This window comes from Mytilus trossulus, chromosome 2 (genome assembly GCF_036588685.1).
Source record: "Mytilus trossulus isolate FHL-02 chromosome 2, PNRI_Mtr1.1.1.hap1, whole genome shotgun sequence".
Lineage (NCBI taxonomy): Eukaryota > Metazoa > Mollusca > Bivalvia > Mytilida > Mytilidae > Mytilus > Mytilus trossulus.
Window position 1 is genome coordinate 31,575,046 of NC_086374.1, and position 15,851 is coordinate 31,590,896.

Sequence of the window (15,851 nt, forward strand, 5' to 3'; positions counted from 1 at the left end):
GTCTAGATGGATCATTCGATGATATGGCTACATTCTAGTACGCGTTTTTTCATCTTTGTGCAAATGAAAAATGAACTGTTTTCAAAGCAATTAACCTATTTGAAACACATTTCCATCTCGAGATTTCTATCTGGCAGTATGAACTTTCTCTTTATTTTTTGTTTAAAAGGACAATTCTATAAAATAGTTTTTTTAATGAGTTGATATGATTTATTAAAAGTAAATTATAGCTATCTTTTCATTTTGGCTTACTTTCTCAATGACATATGTTTAATTTCTCATTTTATTTATAGTGAATGCTAACTATTTGAATTCACGTTTTTTTTTTATATCTAAATTGCCATTCTTCCTATAAAAAATTAGCCAGCCATTGAACAGTTGCTCAGTTGCTGGAAATTAGAATCTAATCACCACATTGACAGCACCCTCTTCCTTTTCAATTTAATGGAGCATATATATTGTTGAAAATGTCATTTCTAAGATTAATCTAGAAAACAGGTTATTTACAATGTAGAATTGACCATGTTAGCTAACTGTCAGAGCAATATACACCACATATGGCTTAAACTCATATAGCTCATTAAGGCAAAGTCAACACTAAATTTTAATAAAAGATAAAGTGTTAGTTTATTTTTATAAAGAGCTTATCTTCAAACTTAGCAATAAATAAATTAAGTAAAATATACATCAACATTAATCTTATACACTTGAATGATACATAAAAAGCAATGCAAAGTTGTCAATACCACATCATTCTTATTTACAGTCATTTGCATTAAAATTATTATTTAAACATTTTGATTAAAAAAAGCAAATAAATTGTCTTTTACTTACCGTCATGACCGTGACATGTATCAAAATTCTAACCAGTGAAAGCTAATAGAAAGTGGCATAACTCTAAAATTGAACTATCAAAATCAACCTTTGACAACCTGCATTTAATTGTTAATGGTATTGTGTAAATGTTCTGATCATGCACACATTAATAAATTCAGAGACATAAAAATGATAATCTTCATATATGAGAGAGCATAACTGTTAATAACAGCTAAAGAAACAATCCTTGTTATTGTGGAAAACTTCCAACTAACCCAACACCAAAAAAAAAATTAATACAAAAAAAATGATTATAACTGAAATGTTTTGCGCTCGATTGGATTGTTACTGATACAAGTAATCAACCAATAAATGCATTTCAATATCTTATAATCTGATTCAAAGTTAAATATAGAGGGTTTGAATACTACTTTCATTTCTTTTTCTTTAAGAAAATGACCACAAAAAAACAAGTGTTAAAATATGGGAGTATTTCTTCATACATGGGTGGCACACAACTAAAATATGTGCATAAATAATGTTCACAATTATGAGTATTTGAATCATTTGTTTAAAAACTATTGAAGTTAATTACACAAAACAAATTACCTCACATGAAACTTAATGTAAAATTTCAGGAGGATTGTGATAGGCTGACAGGCAGAGAGTATTGTAAGTAATCTTGGTGTAATAATTGAGGGGTGTGTGGAACTTAACATGGGTGTAAAACTTTGTATACCCATAAATTCGCCAAGATAACAGTTAAACAGATTCCTTTATTCATTTTCAAACTGGGGCGTTAAATAGAACTTGTTCTTCCAATCCATATTTTAACACAAAGGGTATAAAGCATAAAAGGAGTAGGTCCGGTAAGGGCCGATTTTGGCCTCAAATTTCAGGTTCATCTGACGAAAGATTTTGACCCTTTTTAAAACATTTTAGTGTCTATTTCATTTGAATCAATTAGTTTATGTAAAACATTTTAACTGATTTAGTCATTAAAAACGATCCGATTCAAGCTTAAATAAGAAAAATCTACCAAATATGCCAAAAAATGTCACTTTTCAGATGTTTTTTGTTAAAAACGAAAGTGGCTGCATCTGTGCTCATCCTCAACCTTTATATATGTTATGTATTATCATAAAATACAACTTTCATTTCAATATTAAGGATAAAAACCAATGCGGCCACTTTCATTTTACACGAAAACTGTCTAAAATTTATCTAAAATGCTAGAATTGTGAAGATTTTAGTAATTTAGCATGACTTAATGGTGCTAGTACCCCATATATATGCATTGTATTGTCAAAAACAGCCCATTTTTATGTAACAGAAGCATTCTACTGTCCAATAAATAACTGAAAGTTTACATTTTAACAATTTTGTAAAACTGCTATATTTTGGGACCAAAAAGGGGTCTTACTGGACCTACCCCTTTGCCAAAACCTATATGCCTTTTTCACCCTTCATAGAGAGGCCTGATTATTTGTGCTTTCTATTGAATGCATTTTAATTCATCCTCTGGGGTTAATAGTTATGGCATGGTGAGGGGTTAATTGTATCAAGATATTTTACTAATCAGATTGCATGATTTTTATCTCATTAGAAATATAGCAGTATGTCCCCTCCTTTAGAATGGAGGGAAAATATATGATCAAGTGACTAGATTACAATAAAAGCAAAAAGATAGACAAGATCACTACATTATAACATCAGATTCTGGTGTCTCTGTTAAAGTGTTTATTTGTACTGAACTATTGCTCCTAACAGCTGGTGCTATTGTTGGATACTTTAAATGAAGTCTGTTCTTCATGGCACCAAACAGAAAATGTCCTAATCCAGCTCCTGAAAAAAAAATATATTTGTAATGTTGTATTTGAATGATAAAATGTTGGCTGTTTTTGTAACATTCCCCCCCCCCCTTGCAATAGTCTTATCATTTTTGGAGCTATTCTGCAGTTTTGTTCTTTAATGTATAGATGTATTAATGATTAGAAATCAAGTCAAATATTGGACTAGTTTATGATTGTTTAAAGAGACATTTGTGACAGACAACTTTCATATTTATATCTGAACATATTTTGTCCAGACAGCTTTGATACATTGTACTTCTATCCATACATTATATTTTCTAGTCAACTTTGAAACTTATATCCATATATATTATTGTCCATACAATTTTGACATTTTGTCCATACATTCTTTTGTTATTATAATACAACTTTAATACTTCTATCCACATATTTTATTGTCTATACAACTTTAATACTTCTATCCCTAATTTCTTTTGTCCATACAACTTTGATATTTCTATATCCATACCTTCTTTTGTCCATACAACTTTGATACTTCTACCCCTATATTATCTTGTCCATACAACATTGAAACTTCTATCATACATTATATTATAAAACAGCTACTTACTAGACAAAACAGATACAGCTTTTCATACATTATAGAACATGAAATGCACTTACCAGATAACACAGATACTCCAATCCATACATTATAGGACATAACAGCTAACATAATGAGAAATCCCAGGATAACATTAATAATATGTGTAATGAATGCTAAACAGTGGTACTTCAATCTGAAAATTAAAACAGAAGGGATCAATTTGTTAGAAACACCTTCAGTACAATGGTTTCATATTTTTTAATTAAGGGCTGCGCTTTAGCGCATGATACCCCCGTTGCTCTTTTAACTGTTACATTAATATATTCACCAAAGTTTCACCAAAGTTGCATAAAATCCTCCTTTTTTAAGTATAAAAATTCATTACTTAAGAACATGTAAAATCTAAAATTTATAAAAATGGAAAGGGAGCTTATGTCAATATATATAAACAATTTATCAAAGTTGCATAAAATTTTGTGAAAGTGTTAGTTATTGTCCCAAAATTGGAAAATCCCCCCTTTTTTAAGCATAAAAATTCATAACACGGAAATGTAAAATCTGAAATTTATAAAAATTGAAAGGGAGCTTACATCAACAGATATAAACAATTCACCAAAGTTTCATGGACATTGGTGAAAGTATTGTCCGAAGTGTTAAAAATCCCCCTTTTTTTATGAATAAAGCCCCATTAATCCAAAACTTAAAATCTGAAATTTGTAAAAATTGAAAGGGAGCTTACATCAATAGATATAAACAATTCACCAAAGTTTCATGGACATTGATGAAAGCCTTTTTGAGTTATTGTCCGAAGTGTTAAAAATCCCCCCTTTTTTATGAATAAAGCCCCAAAAATCCAAAACTTAAAATCTGAAATTTATAAAAATTGAAAGGGAGCTTACATCAATAGATATAAACAATTCACCAAAGTTTCATGGACATTGGTGAAAGCCTTTTTGAGTTATTGTCCAAAGTGTTGAAAATCCCCCCTTTTTTATGAATATAAAGCCCCATAAATCCAAAACTTAAAATCTGAAATTAAAAAAATCCGAAAGGGAGCTTACGTCAATAGATATAAACAATTCACTTAAGTTTCATGGAAATTGGTGAAAGTGTTGTAGTATTAATGTCCGAAGTGTGGACCACAGAGGGACGGACGTCTGAAAGACGGGTGTATAAAAATCATAATCAATAGGGGGAAAAAATGAAAAGGAGGTTTATGAGGCATACATTTGTATTCCAGTTGTCTATGACACAGTGCCACAACGCTAAAACGGCCTGGGGAGAACACTGTATGTGACATATTTCAGATGTCTATGTGATCTATCCAATATTTATAATATGTATAGTATCTAAAGTAAATTGAACTTAACAAAATTAGTTGGCAAATTTCATAAAGTGTATATGTATTTGGTGTTTTGATTTAAGGTTAATCTATATAAAAGCTGAGTTCAGAGACATAAAGCTACTTCTTTCTCCACAAACGTTATCTCTTATCATGAAGAAATGAAAATATGCTACTGTGATCATATAAGCTAAGTTCATGTTCTTTTATTATAGTATCATCCAAATTGGATACCCATAACAATCTCTCACAGTATAAAATAAGATAGAATAATTTTATTCATACACAATTTGCAAGTAAAAAATTTCTTAGAAGCTGAGACTACTATAACACATAGTGTGTTATAGTAGTCTCAGTTCGAAGTAATAAAAAAAAAATATTTCAACAGACTCATCTTATTATGTCTATATACCACTAGGAAGATCGACATTAGAAAACAATTTCCCAGAAAAAAAAACTCTTTTTGACCTTTATATAATTGTGTTCTCTAAGATCTTTAACCAATAATTTAAAGCAATTTTGTCACCTAATACCTCTTTGGAACATCAATTTCAAGAATAAATTATATACTTAAACTCTTCTGTCTGAAAAAATTGTATCATTCACTTGTAAACCTTGACAGTTTTCTCTACAAATTTCCAATTTGATGAGAAAATGCAAAAGTCAGTCAACATAACACAAAAACCAATATAACATATTAGATCTTCAGTGGAAGAAAGGATTTCTTATGGGATGCTACAATAAACGATTTGACCTGCCATTGAAATGAATAAAAGTAATCTTGTCAAAGATTTCATCAAAATTTCATAGAAATAATACATCTATTAAGAAAAAAAATATTAATGCTTATTAAAATATTGAACAGATGAATACAATTTTTGAATGATCAGTTTTACAATTGTTGCTCATGCACACACCAACTTTTTAGCAGTACATGTTAAATACTTTACTTTCTCAAAATAAAATTGAGAAAACGAATGAAATGAAAAGACAAAAATAACAAGAAAGTGTAAATCAATGACAATTTGATGTTGATTATTTTCTATTTTTTGGACATTTATCTTCATTTAAAAGGCTTAAACAAGAAATCACGACTAAATTAGAAATTTCTGGAGTTTATTGAATTTTATAATACCAGATGGAATAAACTACACAATAGATTAGGTTTAAATGTTTAATTTCCTAACAAAACTGGTGACAGTTGAACAGGTTTAGTTAAATTTTATTGAATACTGGAAACATAATCTTCTACGTCTTGACCTTTTTAACTGTTGCACAGTCATTTGGGTATAAAATCATAGTTAACTTCCTATTTTTGGACAATATTACATTAATTACATATCATACAAAAATAGCTAGATCTATGATGCAAAAATGGTTAATAGATATAGGAAGATGTGGTGTGAGTGCCAATGAGACAACTCTCCATCCAAATAACAATTTAAAAAGTAAACCATTATAGGTTAAAGTACGGCCTTCAACACAGAGCCTTGGCTCACACCAAACAACAAGCTATAAAGGGCCCCAAAATTTCTAGTGTAAAACCATTCAAACGGGAAAACCAACGGTCTAATCTATATAAACAAAACGAGAAATGAGAAACACGTATATATATTACATAAACAAACTACTGTACATCAGATTCGTTGAAAAAATAAAGTTTTTTTTTTACTTGTATGTGTTGACCAAAAAGTTCTTGGTTTATCCCCTTTAAGTACTTGTGATCACAAAGTTTTTTAGATACTGCAAAGCCATGAAATTTCATGGCTGACATAGATGATGCATGTTTGACAAAAAAGTCTGAAAATCTTAAACCTAATTAGACTGTATCTTAATGTAAAGTTCAAAATAACAAAAAGTTCTTTTCATAGTATAATTTGGTCAACCCACAAAAAAAATTCAAGATTTTAATTTGAGATAATGTCTTGATCATATTAAAGCTTCTGTCCAAGTTTCATAACACATTTTTTTAACCACAAAGGAAACCAAAATGAAGATAACGCTGAGGCCAATGGAATGAACATGTAGGATCAATATGCCTTGCTTCCACATACAAATGTTGCAGGTCAACCAAAATTTGATGTTGAAATACAAAATATTCTTATCTGTCTAATACCTACCTCCTTTTTCTGATGCTTTCTATAGAAGATGGAATGGAAAGTGAAGAAAAAAGAGGAGCTTTATCCTGACTGTGTCCATCTGTTTGACCATATGTAAGAGGATGTTGTCTAACTCGACTTTCTAGATACAGAAACAGTACTCTTAATCCTTCGAAACATAATGTCGCTAGCCCTACTATAATACAGACATAAAACAAATCTGAAAAAATACAAGAGTTATTTAATCATGTTTAATATTTAAAAGTAAATGAAAAAAAAATCTTTATGTATGAAGGGGAATGTGTCAAAGAGTCAAAGAGACATTACAACCTGACCAGAAGTCAGAAACAACTAAAGTCCACCAAAGGGTCTTCAACACGGAGAGAACATCACGTCACTGGAGGACGGCTTCAGCTTATATTATCTTGACCAATATGGAACTTTAACAACCAAATCTACATACAGTCAAAATTGCTTGATAGTGTTGAAACCTTCAATTTATACAGATGTTTGTGTTTTTGTAAGATGTATTTCTATTTGTATCTGCCTGATAAATTCAGCCTTATTCAACTGATTTTGATAGTTAGTTCTTATGTTGTACTGTTACACAACTGTCCAAGATAAGGGGAGAGTTAGCACCTATAAACTGGTGTTTAACCCTGCCACATTCTGTATGTGACTGTCCCAAGTCGGGAACCTGTAAATAAGCGGTTGTCGTTTTGTTGATGTGTTACATAATTGTTTTTCATTCATTATTTTTAACATAAATTAGTTTTTAGTGTACATGTTAAACAGTATTTATGACTGAAAAATTACAACAATAAAGCACCATAATGTTACATGAAATTTAAATATAAATATGTCTCTAAGACATAAATTAGGCCATTAGTTTTCTAGTTTGAATTGTTTTCCAGTTGCCATTTCAGGGTCTTTTATAGCTGACTATGCAGTATGGGCTTTGCCCATTGTTGAAGACTGAACAGTGACCAATAGTTGATAATTTCTGTGTCAATTGGTCTACTGTGGAGAGTTGTCTCATTGGCAATCGTACCACATCTTAATTTTATAATGTTTATATTGTCTTTGAACTTCCATTGACAGATTCAAAGATTTCTCTTCTTTTCGCATCTTTGTAATGCTGCCTTGTTTCAGCAGTAGAGAGAACAAGGTAGATAATCAATATCTAGAGAATTCATGGTTTTACAATGTGTAAGACTTATTCATGTCTAGTTGAGCATAAAATGTTTTGTTTGTGCATGGGTTCTAATAAGGGGTACTTTAAGTGGTCAAAAGAAGTATAGGGTTTACTATAGAACCATAAAGGAAAATTTTTAATGTCATGTTTAAAGGGTTATAACTTGAGAACAGTAAGAGAAAGAGACAAAGTTCCTGTAGGCTTGGGAGCAGACTTTGGCAAAGCTATGAGATCAAATATCCATACAAATTCAAGTTTTTCTCAATCCATGATGAGGGAGCTACCATTTGATTTTTATGGGGGGGGGGGCTAGGATGAAAAATTTTGTCCTGCTTTTTTTTTTAGCTGTAATCTCTGTCCTGCCTTTTTATCTTTTTATTTTTCACTCTGTTCGGTCCTGCCTTTTTTTTTTAGTTTAATCTGACTTTTTTTTTACCTAAATCGTCGTCCTGACTAATTTTTTTTGCAAGTGTCTCATCCTGCCTTTTTTTTTAACTCAAAACTCCTGTCCTGCCTATTTTTTTCAAATTTCATCCTAGCCCCCCCATAAAAATCAAATGGTAGCTCCCTAATCAGTATCCACGAAAATAAATAAATCCACATGCAATACTGAATGGTTTAACAGTCAACTGTAATCAGGTTTACACTTATTATAACTTACTGGAAGTGGTACATGTATCTCTGAAAGGATTTCTTCCCTACATAAAGTTTTCATAGATTATGTTGCAAAGCTGCCAAGAAAATATTCAACTTAAAGTTTTACACCCATATTCTATAATAAAAATTATGGAAGGTTGATTCATTATAAGTATCATCTGTTATTTTTTAGTTAGACAAACCAATAGATATAGGAAGATGTGGTGTGAGTGCCAATGAGACAACTCTCCATCCAAATAACAATTTAAAAAGTAAACCATTATAGGTTAAAGTACGGCCTTCAACACAGAGCCTTGGCTCACACCGAACAACAAGCTATAAAGGGCCCCAAAATTACTAGTGTAAAACCATTCAAACGGGAAAACCAACAGTCTAATCTATAAAAACAAAATGAGAAACGAGAAACACGTATATATTACATAAACAAACGACAACTACTGTACATCAGATTCCTGACTTAGGACAGGTGCAAACATTTGCAGCGGGATTAAACGTTTTAATGGATCCAAACCTTCTCCCTTTTTCCTGAAACAATAGCATAACATCACAACATAGAAAAACATACAATAAAATATCAATTGGCAGACTTAACTCAATCAAAAAACGTATGATTACAAGTTTGGTTCAAATAACTGGTTGTCTTTTAGGTGCAGAAGAAAACATTTTTCAACAGAAGCTAATTTACCTAAGTGAAGGAAATATATTGCACACTCAATTCATTACTGTAAGGTCGACTAACATTATTTAAAAACAAATGATGGTCCTTCAACAAACATGACAAACAAAATTTGAAAGTAAAAGGATTGGATGCATCAATATACAAATGTAAATGTGCAACAATTGGAGACAGTCGCACAGTACTTATTTAATACCAAATATTAAATATACATTTGTTTGCTTTTAAACAACAATATTCCTCAAAGTATATAGGAGACAAGATAAAATTAGTTACACAGTTGTGCTAGTGTCCTGATACAATATATACTGGGTCAGTAAATTCCATATTGGGTCTGTGCTTCTAACCCAATATGGGAGTTACTTATGCCATATATATTGTATTAGATACTATAAACACACTGTGTAAGTATTATATATATACCACGCTATTTACAAGTTAACATATTATTTAAACGACAAATCTGCAGGATGAGTTCGTTTAAACATGTTAATGAGTAAGGCGAGGTGTATGTTTTGAAACATCATTCAAAAGTGGCCTGGTGATTTTTTATCCAATAAAAAAACAGTGGGAGTGTCGTTTTAGCACGCTGCTTCGAACATGCACGAGAAAACCGATCCAGTTGGGAATATGGCACATAAGATATGACAAAAAGTTATCTTTCTAAATTGAGCGACTCAGGTTCCTCTACGGCACATACCATTTGATATTTTGGGGGGCTGTGAATTTTTAGAACAAATTACCGGTATTCTGGCTCTGATTTGACTTTAAAAAAAAGATTTAAAAAAAAGATTTCACCAAAAAAATTGTATTGCAACAAAATTTAATTGCATTTAAAAATAAAAATATTCTTGCTCAGGTATAAACATCCCCCCTCCCTGTAAGAGGTGTTGACATTATTAAGTCAGTGACAGAAAGGAGAAGTCCTATTTGTAAAACAAACGAAATCCTTGTCCTCGTGCATTTACTAAACTGTCAATCACATAGAGACGTAACAAAGTGGCGGAGTTTAAATCATGGTTTAACATTAGAAAATATCAGGTAAAACCACAGTCCAAGCTCCATCAATGGACAAGAAGTTGCAAGGACAAAGTATGTCATGATTCTTTTTAATGGAATAACATATAAATCTTTATATTAAACCATGGCTTTTAAAACTGAACTATTAGTAAAACAGATTATCATGTAAAAACTTCAAAGGAAAAATGCCATATTATGTTACAAATAATAAGACACTGATCACTACAAAAGTAATGATGCCAATTTATCTCTTTTACTTCAGGAAACTTCAGAAAAAACTGATGCAGCATAATGTTAAGATTATCTAAAAATAAACAAATAAATCTAAATCCCAACATTCCGAAATTCAAACAAAAAATCCCTGATTCCGAAAGGGTCAAATCCTGAAACCCCAAGCTTAAACCGCCAGATCCCAAAGTCCTGATTAAGGTTCTTATCCCCTCTTTAATACTACTTACCATTTTTGGTCTTCACTGATATACTTTTAAATAAGAAATGCTCAATGGAGAGTTTTGTAGAGAAATATTCCTACAAAAGAAAAGGACACTTGTACTTGTAATGTAATTGTAGCATTATTATAAATGTAATGCAAAAAACAGAAGCGGAATTCGAAGATTCTTAGATATTATCTAAAAAATAAATGAAAGTTTAATAAAAACGAAAACACAAGGGTTAAAACATATAACATTGTTTTCATTATTATTTGACAACAGAATTACTGGATTTTTTTTCATTTTTAATATCACTTCTCTTTCAATATTGTGAGAAAAAAGTATACTTCTTTTGATATAGTTCTGAACATTAGACCCAAAAAAAGGTATGTGTGTTTACTGTACCCTGTAGTAACTACCTTAAGGTTCATGTGGACCCTATGGCTAAAATGGCCGTATTTTCATCTCATAATTTTCTCTGAGTACAGGCAAACCTATGCATCTGGAAAAGTTTTAAGGCATAGCATGCCCGGTAGATAAATAGAATTCAAATGCATTGTTTGATGTAGAAAATTCATAACTTAACTGGATTTTGCTGTACACTTTTTTCGTCTCTGCAGAAGATGATAAAATTAACAAACAGTTGAGTTTACCTTGATATGGTCCACTCAGGTACACAGTTTAATTAACCAATTATTGTCAGGTATCTATTCTCCTTCTAATGCCCATGTCAATTAAAAATGCTCACTTTAATTTTTACCTGTGGGGAAGTTCTCAAACCTGTTTCCCAACTTAGTTTATTTTGGCACCTTCTGGAGGAATGAAAAAAAGTGCGCTGCAAAATCCTGGTAAGTTTTTATTTTTCTAAAACATAAAACATACATGAAATTCATTTATCTAGGGCATGCTATGCCTAATTTTTTTTTACAGATGTGCAGGTTTGTCTGTACTCAAGAGTAAATTTTTAGGTGAAAATACGTCCATTTTAGACATAGGGTCCACATGAACCTTAAAGTTTTGTTTGCCCTTTTTGATTTTAAAGTCACAATGTTGCTCCCATAGACTCAATGTAATAAAAAAAAATCCCTACCTACCTAAATGTACCCTGTTTTTTTCAGCAATTGACAGTAAACACATGTTCTAATTTGATTTTGTTTGGCCTTAAAGTAACTGGAATCACAGATTGAAAGATTTGTGTAAAAAGTTTCAAATAAAATTCCCTGGTATGGTGGCATACAAAAACAATGAAATATCACATTTGCATTTAGTTTAGAAGGATTATTGCAATAGTTCTTTTTTCAATTGATTTTTGAAGTAAATTCTTTGGAAACTTCAATTTTAGAAAATGCACTGGTTTTTTATTTTGTTTTTTTATGACTTAAATATGGAAGGAAAGACAAATCTTCCAATTAAATTTTGACTTAATAATTTCCAGAAAGAGGTATTGAAAATGTACCATTTCAACAACAACAAAAATTAAGACTAGTACATGAAGGTGTTCATTCTTCATTGGGAAAAATATTTTCCTTACAAATACCTTATAATTTCAAATAGCTGTATGATTGGAAATAAAAATTGGAATAACAGCATTTGAAAGAGTTTGGTAGTATATAGGCATATCAATACAAATGGTATTCAATTACTTTAACATGCATAAGATACTTATAAAATACTTTCATAATTCTTATCAATGGCCTTATTTTGATATCTTACTGTTTCACATTAATTTATAAATAGCAATATGTTATAAATTTATATATATACAAAAGACCTTTAAGCATGTGTATGTCCAAATTAATTAGCTGTACAACCACTCTTCTTAAATTTAGGGCAAATACATGTAACATGTCAAAAGTAGCAGAAGAATATCAAATCTGTATATTTCTTATAGTCATTGGAACATGTACAAAAATGTATAAAGGCACAAGGTACATGTATGTTCAACCTGACAGAATTGTGTTTACATGATTTAGTATCAGTGAGGATTATTTCAAACCATTTATATTGGTATTCAAACTTGCACAACTCTGTAGTTTATAGCCTTATATAGTTTATAAGATATCTCATATAGTTTATAAGATATCTTATATAGTTTATAAGATATCTTATATAGTTTATAAGATATCTTATAAAGTTTATAAGATATCTTATAAAGTTTATAAGATATCTCATATAATTTATCAGATATCTTAAATAATTGTCTTTATAAGATATCTCATAAACTATATAAGATATCTTATAAACTATATGAGATATCTTATAAACTATATAAGATATCTTATAAATTATATAAGATATCTTATATAAAAATTGTTTATAAGATATAAGATATACTTTATAAGATATCTTATAAAGTATATAAGATATCTTATATGATATATAAGATATCTCATAAAAATGAAATTATATAAGATGTCTTATATATTATAGGAGATATCTTATTTAGTTTATAAGATATCTCCTAAAGTTTATAAGATATCTTATAAAGTTTATAAGATATCTTATAAACTATATAAGATATCTTATATAAGATATATTATATAAAAATTGTTTATAAGATATCTCATATACTTTATAAGATATCTTATAAAGTATATAAGATATCTTATATAATATATAAGATATCTCATATAATATATAAGATATCTCATAAAAATGAAATTATATAAGATGTCTTATATATTATAGAAGATATCTTATTTAGTTTATAAGATATCTCCTAAATTATATAAGATATCTTATATAAAAGTTGTTTATAAGATATCTCATGTACTTTATAAGATATCTTATAAACTTTAGAAGATATCTTATAAATATATAAGATATCTTATAAAATATATAAGATATCTTATAAACCAGGGGCGGATCCAGGATTTTGGAAAGGGGGGGGCGAAGAATTTAAATTTCGCCGAGCGGAGCGAGGGGAAAAAATTTTGGGACCCTTTTTGGGCTAAAAAACATAAAATAAGTGCTTGGGGCATGTATATTTTATAGTTGCTGTAAAGTGTAAGGATTGGACATTTTCTATGCTGTATTCTCCCTATTAATTGTCTATCATAAAATGATAGTATTAATCCAAAGCTATGTACTGATATATTTGATGTAGGACTTGTCAGTAAAAAATAGACATGGAAATTCGACTCAATTTACAATACGACCGACACGAGTTAAAAAAGACAAACAAGCAGTTTTTATATCCAAATGTTTGATTGACATGTTTCACCCAACATAACATAGAGAACCGAAGTGAGGGGTTCCAAATCCACAAAAGATAACAAAAGTGTCTGAAATGACAACGAAGTTAGAATGACGGTCCACAAATGGAGACATAAAGGTCACACCCAGTAGGCAGCTTACAGTCTGGTATTGAAAAAGTATGCAATATATATCAGTCCCGTGAAACAGACATTCCAGTAAGACATGCAAACCCCGGCCACAAAAAAACTACGTCCGTTTTTATTGATCATGTTCATTTCATGCTTAATAATTTTGTTGGAAATTTTCGTTTTTAATAGCAAAAAAGTGGATAAGACTATTGTTTTCAATACAGATACGGCCAGAATTTTTGTTTTAGGCAAGAATCAGAGTCAATTTTTTCTCTCTCAAATATCTCAGAATGCCTCCTCAAATCAAATGGTTTCGTACCTGAGACTTGAAATTTTTATAGAGCTTATACTAAAATTGAGAATGGAAATTGGGAATGTGTCAAAGAGACAACAACCCGACCATAGAAAAAACAACAGCAGAAGGTCACGAACAGGTCTTCAATGTAGCGAGAAATTCCCACACCCGGAGGCGTCCTTCCGTGGCCACTTAACAAATATCTACTAGTTCAGTGATAATGAACGCTATTGTATTTCCAAATTGTACACAAGAAACTAAAAATAAAATAATACAAGAGTAACAGAGGCCAGAGGCTCCTGACTTGGAACAGGCGCAAAAATGCGGCGGGCTGACTGGGGATCATTATTCAACTTTTTTATTTATTGGGGCATTTGGGGTTAAACATGTTTTCGTAGGTAAATAATTTTGTGGAACTTTTTTTTCATGAAAGTGTAATAGTCTATATAGAGTATTTAATATTACTTTCTGTTTGGTAGAATAGTGAAATAGAAGTCAATACGTTCTTGCTCAATCCTATGTCGCTTTGATGATTTCCTGATTGTCATGACATCCTCAGCCTAAATTAAGCAATGTGTATCACTGTAATTTGAATTTCAAAATGACCGTGTGCCGTTTTTTCAACGCACTGGTCAACTCCACCATAGCAAATCACATGACTTTGACAATCAGTAAATACCAGCGAAAAATATATTGATAAGTAAAGAATTGTCGTATAAAAATTAAATACTCAGGAAATGGCAAAGTTCACGAAGTCTAGTCTGTCTGATTAATAATTTAAAAAAAAAAAAGTCAGCGCAAAGGGGGGGTGTACGCCCTCTACGCCACCCTCTGAATCCGCCACTGTAAACTATATAAGATGTCTTATAAACTTTAGGAGATATCTTATAAACTTTAGGAGATATCTTATAAACTTTAGGAGATATCTTATATAATATATGAGATATCTTATAAAAATGAAATTATATAAGATATCTTATATATTAAAGGAGATATCTTATATATTATATAAGATATCTTATATATTATAGGAGATATATCTTGAAATTCGAATAAATAGTAAAACAGCTTGCCATATATATGATGCTGATTAAATTTGTACTTTGATTTCAAAACCTTTACAAGCATCCAAGAAGTATGAATGAGGATGACTGCTTCACTATAGATGCTGTCAAGGATCAGTCCATACACAATATTAAACAGAACCCTACTGACTGTGTACTGGGACCTGATCCTGTTTTTGACCAATTGTCCCACAATGATTTTTTATGAGTAATTTTTTTATTAATTTGCGGATGACAGGACACCAAAAACAACCAACTGGCACTAAAAATAAAAGCTCACAGTCAGTTGCTGGTTTTTTGGCTAACATTTAACATTGAATGCAAGGATTTATAACTAATTTCAATGGCCACTCACTGGCATCATATGCATCATTTTGTCGTTTGAAATTATTTTCCTATCAGGAAAATCTTATTCTCTACTCATTGTCATTTTATATAACTTATTAGGACTGAAATTAAACATTCTTCCTTTGTTTTGTCAACATTGGCGTCTCCATTTTGAAGATCATGTGACTAGCGAAGGTAGTTTT

At 30.5% G+C, this 15,851-nt stretch overlaps 1 protein-coding gene across 1 annotated transcript; it reads right to left on the reverse strand.

The window, feature by feature from the left end:
- Window positions 1-409: 409 nt before the first annotated feature.
- LOC134707001 (protein SLC31A2-like) lies at window positions 410-15,834 on the reverse strand. Its single transcript, XM_063566427.1, has 5 exons — window positions 15,677-15,834; window positions 10,664-10,733; window positions 6,679-6,877; window positions 3,294-3,409; window positions 410-2,661 (listed from the first exon to the last, which is right to left on the reverse strand). Exons 1-5 carry the CDS (start codon window positions 15,692-15,694, stop codon window positions 2,516-2,518), a joined length of 549 nt encoding a protein of 182 aa, XP_063422497.1. The 5' UTR covers window positions 15,695-15,834; the 3' UTR covers window positions 410-2,515.
- Between the last annotated feature and the right edge of the window lie 17 nt (window positions 15,835-15,851).